Source organism: Stegastes partitus, unplaced genomic scaffold (assembly GCF_000690725.1).
Source record: "Stegastes partitus isolate 25-593 unplaced genomic scaffold, Stegastes_partitus-1.0.2 Scaffold1794, whole genome shotgun sequence".
Lineage (NCBI taxonomy): Eukaryota > Metazoa > Chordata > Actinopteri > Pomacentridae > Stegastes > Stegastes partitus.
Genome location: NW_007579525.1, coordinates 4,180 through 12,325, shown reverse-complemented (window position 1 = coordinate 12,325; position 8,146 = coordinate 4,180). Strand labels below are relative to the sequence as shown.

Below are 8,146 nucleotides of genomic sequence, written 5' to 3'. Positions count from 1 at the left end.
CCCCAGTGTTTCCTGCACTGTCCTCCAGTGTTTCCTCCAGCAGGCTGAGAGAGGTCGTCAGTGGGAACCTTTTCCAGCAGAGAGACCTGCAGGGTTTAAGATCAGACAGCAGCGCTTCAGGTGCCTTTACCTGCCAAGTATCACCAAAACCAGTTTCAGTTCACTGCTGCTGCTGTTCAGGAGCTGAAACTAACTTGTTTTTCTGTATGTGTCTCAACGTGCTTTAAACGAGCACAGCGGGGCGACTTCAGCAGCTGTCATTCCAGTTTCAAACATCTGGATTTGTAATTGATAACCATTTTAAAATGCATTTGCCGACCTTACAGCACCAACAGGTTTAACTTATTTTTAACCCTATTCAGCACTTTTCAGGCCATTTGGTTCAGGTGACAGGTCCTGTTTTTTTTTTATTTTTGAAGATTTTTTTTTAATATATAAATAGATTTTTATTTTGTCATGCATTTGGAACCAAATATTCATCAACTTATCAGAAAATGTATTGGAAACTCCTCTTTTCTATCAGATATAATTGTTACTTTAGCTACACGCCGTACCAACAACATCCACGCATGTTGCTACCAAATATCAAGGACGTGGACAGAGGAGATCCCAGAAGAGGTGTGCCTGTCCACGCCACTGGCAACTGGCCAATTACACTCAGTAGCGTACAAGTCTTATCTATGTTCAGGGCAGGCCCAGCCCAAGAAGATATCTGCAACCGGAAACCAAAAAAGCTCAGTTCAGCTGGATATGAGATTCCTCTCTGTCCGTCTGAATCCAGCTCTGCAAAACTTTTCATGTGTAAACTGTTTAACCTGAGACCTGAACTTTTCTCTGACTACTTCTTGGAGCTGTTTCAACAAAAGAACCGAGTCCAACAGCAGGAAGATTCTTATTGAGGTTAGGAATCTCTTTTACGACACCATCCCACATGACTGTGGCCTACTGGAAGTGACACAGCACCGTTACTGGGTCCGACGTCCACTGAGTCGTTTGGTAACATCTTGGTGTCGTAACAACGTGGTTTCAGCTTTTTCTGCTTCCCACAAGTGGCCAAAGATGAATTGAAGCTTCTGGAAATGACACTGATAACAGCTGTGAGCCTGAGCTACAGTAAAGAAGCTCCACAGGGCTCAGTCATCTCTAAAAGATTCCAAATGTGACACTGCACAACAGAATATATGTTTTATTTCAGTGTTTCAGTGTCAGATTTTGATCTTTAAATGAGGAGAAACGAAGAGATTTCAAGATTTTCTGACAACATATTTAAACTATGTTTGGAAAAAATATCACATTAGTCACAAATTATTATTCATGATATATTTTTATAATCTATGCTGTAAAAAAATCTATTAACAAAATAATGGAAATGACAGGAAAAATACTATTTTGACCTTGTTGTTTAAAATACTGTAAATCTGTGTAATTTTACAGTCCTACACTGTATAAGAAGTAATTGTGGTTTGTAAAAATACAAATTTCTGATGTGGACATGATTTACAGGTTAATCAGCTGTTTAATGGTTCAGATGTAAATTAATATTTTTTTTCTTTGACTTCATTAGATATTATGTGTAATTTAGCAAAACAGAGAAAGTCTGTAAGACAAAAGTTGAAAAATGACTACTATTTTTACTGAATATACGTCGTTTTTCTTTTAAATAACAGCAAATATCTGGAAAATAGTTATATTTCTGCTGATTTAAACAGTAAAAAAATGTGTAACTTTACTGTGAAAGNTGTCAGATTTTGATCTTTAAATGAGGAGAAACGAGAAGATTTCAAGATTTTCTGACAACGTATTAAAACTATGTTTGGAAAAAATATCATATTAGTCACAAATTATTATTCATAACATAGTTTCATAATCTACACTGTAAAAAAATCTATTAAAAAATAATGGAAATGACAGGAAAAATCCTATTTTGACCTTGTTGTTTCAAATACTGTAAATCTGTGTAATTTTACAGTCCTACATTGTATAAGAAGTAATTGTAGTTTGTAAAAATACACATTTCTGATGTGGACATGATTTACAGGTTAATCAGCTGTTTAATGGTTCAAATGTAAATTAATGTTTTTTTTTTTTCTTTGACTTCATTAGATATTATGTTTAATTTATCAAAACAGAAAAAGTCTGTAAGATAAAAGTTGAAAATGTATTTACTATTTTTACTGAATATATGTCATTTTTCTTTTAAATAACAGCAAATATCTGGAAAATAGTTATATTTCTGCTGATTTAAACAGTAAAAAAATGTGTAACTTTACTGTGAAAGTGGGAAAAAAAGCAAAATATCAGCAAATCTTTAGAAAAAAAATTACAATTAAAAACTATAACTTTTTTTTAATTTATTTATTTATTTTACAGTGTATGTCTTCTAACGTCCAATTGGAATCTTTAATTAACATTAATTGCATATTTTAGAGATTATGTGTCCAAAGGTTAAAACTTTAAATGATCAATATTTGTGTATCCATGTTTTTTTAATATATATAATTAGGAACCATGAGAAGATTTTAAGATGTTCTAAAAGGTTCTCAAACTTTGTCCTGGAAATAATATATCAGTCATAAATTATTGTTCATAACAGAAGATTTGAATGTCTTAAAACTCGTGGCTTCTTCAATTCATCTTATTTGTGCATTTTGCGTAAATATGAAGGTTTCTTCTGCAGCTTCAGCGCGCAAAGAAAAAAAAAAAAAAAGAAAAGTGTCGGCACAGCGGCTTGGTAACCGCCCTTTAACGCATCACTCGTGAAGCCCTTCCTCTCCGGAGTTTCCAAGTTTTCCTCTTCAGTTAGGTCGAGCGGGGTAATTTCCCGAATAGCTCAACAGTCTGTTCTTTTATTGACATGTTCTGCAGACGTGTGCCGAGCAGCGCAGAGTCTTTCCACTGACGCTATGTGGCTGCGCTGCGGGTGCGTCGCTGCGCCGTTCGGCCGCCGCGTCTTCACGTCTCGTCTCCGGCTTCTGGGTCTCCGGAGATGCAACACGGCGGCGTTCATGCCGGAGGCTGCGGGCTTCGGAGCGGTGTCGGGCCGCTCAGCGCTGCAGGAGTTTTCCGTCTCCAACAGTGAGCGCTTCTGGGCCGCCGTGGCGCGTCACAGGCTGAGCTGGATCAGTCCTTTCCAGTCGGTGCAGGACTGTGACCTGAGCTCAGGCAGGATCCGCTGGTTCGAGGGAGGAAAGCTGAACGTGTCTGGTGAGAGCATTTGGGTTTTGTTCATAGAAAGTGAAAGCATCACCTCTCAACCTACTTCCTTATCTATTCCAAACAGTACCCTGAACGCACCACACTGTTTGGATAGATATGCTGTTAGAGCTCATTATCTGCTTATAATTAAGACATTTCTCTGTGTTTCTTCATGCAGTGAACTGCCTGGACCGCCACGTGCACACCTGTCCTGACAGGGTGGCACTGATCTGGGAGAGAGATGAGAAGGGGTCAGAGGTCAAGTACACCTACAGGTGAGCGGTTGGACCTGGAGTTGTGTTGGTATCGAGGCCGCCGTGGCTCATTGGTGTCTTTGCAGGGAGCTGCTGGAGATGACGTGTCGCGTGGGCAACCTGTTGCGGCGGCACGGCGTGGAGAAGGGCGACTGCGTCACCATCTACATGCCCACCTGCCCCCTGGCTGTGGCGTCCATGTTGGCCTGCGCTCGCATCGGCGCCGCGCACAACGTGGTGTTTGCAGGCTTCAGTGCAGAAGCCCTGGCAGAGAGAATCAGAGACGGTGAGAGCAGACTTCCACCAAACATCTTAGAACTGCTCCTGTCAGTGTCTTCACATCAGCATCAGAGCAAACGACTGTGAACGTGTTTGTTGTGTAGTTCTGCTTAGCTCTGAGCTTCCTGTCAGTTCACTGTATACTTTCAACCTGCATCTTTACTGTTCTAGTTCAGTCTCTCTTCAGTGTTTCTAGCCTTGGACAGGCAGCTGTTTCCACCCTCTGTACTCTAACTTGCAGAACAAGAAGGAATATCTATGAGCGCTTTTCAGACAGAAAAAGTGCATTTTGTCATTAAGACAGGTCACGTTTATGTTAATGCCCGTATGGCTCTTCAGACGTCTCCGCCGATAAAAATTTGGACACATCAACTGATGTATAATTACATAATTTAATATACTCATAAACAACAGACAAAGTCCAAACTAATAGCAGCTTATTAAACCTCTAAATAACCGATACCCACATTTTGTTTTCCTAATCACTCAAATATCTGCCCGAGTGTGATGATAATTTAACTACTGCTTTACCAAAAGTAGAATAAATACATGTGAGGTGAGGACACGTACACAAGGTCATTTACTGTTAGATCCTGATCAGTCCTGAGGATCATTTATAAATGTCAAAATGTTGCGTTACTAAAAAGCAATCCTGGTTGTTGGAGGAGTCACTAAATGCATCCAAAGATGTTCCAACACCATCCAGAGATATAAACAGCTGCTTTGTGATGACTTATTTACGTTTTAATCTTTCCTTTCCGTTTGCTGAGTGCCAAAGCGGGCCGTACCACATTTTCTACTCTTTGAGAAAAAAAAACTAGTTTGTCTTGCTAAACAGCATTGCAGGGTCACTGTCAGGAACTAGAGATGCTTTTGATGACCACGGGGTAGAAACAGATGCTTGGTGGTGGTTAATTAGGTTTTTGTTTTACCTTACCATACCTACGAGTTGAGTCACGGCTGTCACAACCCAGCAAATAGGTTGTGGCAAAAGAGGGGAGACGACACAGGTGTTGTCAGATTTTAACGTAAAGTTTTATTAATTGGTTAAATTAATTTATTCAAAGTGAGATGTGTATGTCAGTGATGTCAGTAGTGTGGGTGCAGATGTCTGGATGCCTGGGTGCGATGTGGTGGAAGGTGTTGTCTGATGTGAGAACCAAACCAAAATAACACGAACTAGTCGACCATAAACGCTTATCAAAGAATCATAAAACTCAGCTTTGGATTTTTTGTAAGTAGTAAAGTTACTGCTGTTGTTCCACGTGCATAAATTGCGTACAACTCTCTCACGTTGGAGACGCTCATATGGATCGGGGGCTACTTGCTATCAGTTCAGAGAAAAGACTCCTCAAAAAAAAATAAACCTCAGCTCCAGTTAACATTTTGTCAAACCACAGATCACATTCATGACTGGGGAGTGTCACGAGCCTGTTACAGATTCTGTCCCCGTCGCAGTAAAGTTGAATTTTTATGGACATTTGTAAATGTAGGGCAAAGTGAGTAAGGTGATTCTGTGTTTTTGGCAGCAAACTCTGTCTTTTACTCTCTGTGACATTAAAGGACAAATTGGTACTGAACTGCTTATAAAGCCGAATAGCTTCAAACGACCTGAAATGTTATCGCCTGTGTGCGTCCATCAGTTAATGCAATGCACGCGGTTCAGACTTTTTTGAAACGGAAATGAAATGGAACCAGGTCCGACCTAGTGAGATGCAACTTTTATGGAAAGGTCTCCAAGATGCTCCTTCAGACGTGAAGCCAACATGTTCAGATGCTGTCGGAAAGTGGATGTTTGAAATGGGCTAAACTTGCATAGTTTAGGTAAACAGAAGCAGTTTGCCAGCATTATAGTGTCATAACGTCATGGTTCAGCTTTGAATCCCAGTAAAAATGCCGACTGGAAGACCAACACAACGAGCTGAAAGGTGCTAAAAAGGTCCACAGGGCTAATCATCATCGCAGGTGATAATTATTTGTGGGTTTCATCACCACAAAAGGCCCCTTTTATATTATAAAAAGTAGTTTTGTTAGTTTCAAATGCACAAATGTTGATCAGGGCAGCATTCAGTGTGAGGACAGACATTCATCAGAGCAAATGTTTAACTCTGTTGTCTTTCATGTTCTTTATCTTTTTATGACGTAATAGCAGTCGGTCACAGTTACACAACATTTAGCACCTCGGATTTATTCAAAGTTAGTTGAATTAAAAGGTGAGAAAACTGCAGCAACAGCAGATTATTGAAAATGTTGGTTTGCTTCGCGTTTGCAGCTCAGTCCAGCACCGTCATCACAGTGAACCAGGGCGTCAGGGGGGGCAAGACCTTAGAGCTGAAGAAGACGGTGGACGCGGCTGTCCAGAGCTGTCCAACGGTACAGCAGGTCTTCGTTGCCATGAGAACAGAGAATCCGGTCGCCATGACAGCCAGGGACGTCGCCATGGAGGAGGTGAGAGAGCAGAGAGCCAATCGGAAGTTGATTAAAAGTCTAATAACAGCGTCGCTTTGGTGTTATTCCTCAATAAATTAGCCCCCCAAAAAATCCATTAGCCCAAATTTTTGTGTCTTTATTTTGACTGGATCAGCTTCTCAGGTAATCAGATTACCCTCTGAAAGCTCATTCTCAACAATCTGATGAATTAGCAAAGTCATTATAAGCTTAGTCCCTCGTAACGTCTCTGGTATTAGTCACGTCACACAACAATGGAAGTTTGAACATCACAGCTCCGTGATGCAGTCTGTTGAGAAAGATCCAGAACTGGTGCTTCTTAGTGGTGAGATTGTTCCGTCAGCTGATTAATGCTTCTGTGCATTCAGGAATGTCTTACAAAGTTATACTACATGTGCCGTCCATCTCCATCATGCTGTGTGGTGTTCACTGTGTTGTGCAGGAGATGATGAAGGAGGACGTGGTCTGTGAACCGGCCGCCATGAACAGCGAGGACACCTTGTTCCTGCTTTACACATCAGGCAGCACGGGGAAGCCCAAAGGCCTCGTCCACACTCAGGCTGGATACCTGCTGTACGCTGCGCTCACACACAGGGTAAACACGACGTTTCCACATCACACAGTTTCTGTTCTAGCTGCTGAAGGCCTTGGACGACCAGAATGTGATCCAGTGTCAGACCACCTGTATCAGAAACCTCACCCTGATCAGAACATAAGACGTTTCACCAGAATGGTGCTCCAGTTTCTGAATGCAGATCAAAGTGTGTTTATAACTGTACTGTAAAGTTTAAACTATAAAGTTTACAGATGCCACATTGTTCTTTTTTTCCTGGAGTGTGTTATACAGCTGCTGTTTTGTGCACGTAAAAGGTCTGCAATAGTAAAAGGTGGAAGCCTGCCAGTGACAGCGCTGGTCTCCCTGCATGTAAATGTTTTACCAGAACAATTCCAGCCGTCGCTATTTTGAGGGGACAGCGTTTGTTTAGCTCTGTCCAGTATGATTGGGATTGGTTTGAAGAAATACAAACAAGCCAGAGGGTTTTATTCCCCCTCTGGCAGAATGATACTGAGGTGCAGTCGGACTGTTCTGTCCTGAAGAATCATCTGACTGTGCTAAAGCTGCAAAGTCTGATTTATTCTCTCCCACAGAAAACACTGCTCCTTACCTTCCCAAAGGCTTTTCTTCCATTACTCATCTGCATCATCGTGTGACACATTTTTCATCACACCTGTCGGGCAGGTAGCTCGACACGCCCTCAAACAAAGAATCAGCAGCTTCTTTGCAGTCCACCAGGATTTCCTCGCTACAGTTGCGTCATCTCTCTGACTTTTTCAGTTCGCAACATAACGTTTAAACCTAAAATTTAAATTTGTCATGCACATTTGTAACATTAATCTTAATGATTTTAAATTATAGAAAAAAACATTAGCTCGCTTTCTTTGAGCCATCTGACCAATCAGAGCAGACTGGGCTGTTCAGGAGGCGGGCTTTAAAGGAACAGCAGCTAAACCGGAGCATTTCAGACAGAGAATAAGAAGAGGTGCTGCAGCAAAGTACGGTAACATTTAGGCAGGTAATCTTATTCTGGTAGACCTCAAAACTACAGTTCTAAACCAGTAAATGTGCACCAACGTGGAACAGAAAAGCATTAATCTGTCTCTGATACGTAACTTGAAGCACTTAAAGAGCACTTTTCTAGAATTTTTTTTTGTTGTTGATCAGACTCTAATCATCTCGTCAATCTTCTCTTTCATCCGCAGTATGTCTTCAACTACCACGACGGCGACGTGTTTGGCTGCGTGGCAGATATCGGCTGGATAACAGGACACAGTTACGCTGTTTATGGACCGCTGGCCAACGGGGGAACCACTGTCCTGTTTGAGAGCACTCCTATTTACCCTGACCCAGGTACTGCGTGAACGCCAGCAGCATGAGCGCAGTTTGATAACAATAAACTGAGGCTTCGAGT

The 8,146-nt window shown here is 41.4% G+C and overlaps 1 protein-coding gene across 1 annotated transcript in view; it reads left to right on the top strand.

Annotated features, from left to right (window-relative positions):
- Window positions 1-2,465: 2,465 nt before the first annotated feature.
- Window positions 2,466-8,146, top strand: part of LOC103372627 (acetyl-coenzyme A synthetase 2-like, mitochondrial) — a 9,609-nt gene continuing 3,928 nt past the window's right edge. The window contains exons 1-6 of the mRNA XM_008302310.1: window positions 2,466-3,204; window positions 3,374-3,470; window positions 3,536-3,735; window positions 6,001-6,176; window positions 6,619-6,771; window positions 7,938-8,085. Coding sequence (XP_008300532.1) covers window positions 2,904-3,204; window positions 3,374-3,470; window positions 3,536-3,735; window positions 6,001-6,176; window positions 6,619-6,771; window positions 7,938-8,085 — 1,075 coding nt within the window. The 5' untranslated portion in view covers window positions 2,466-2,903. The remainder of the gene's footprint in view (window positions 3,205-3,373; window positions 3,471-3,535; window positions 3,736-6,000; window positions 6,177-6,618; window positions 6,772-7,937; window positions 8,086-8,146) is intronic.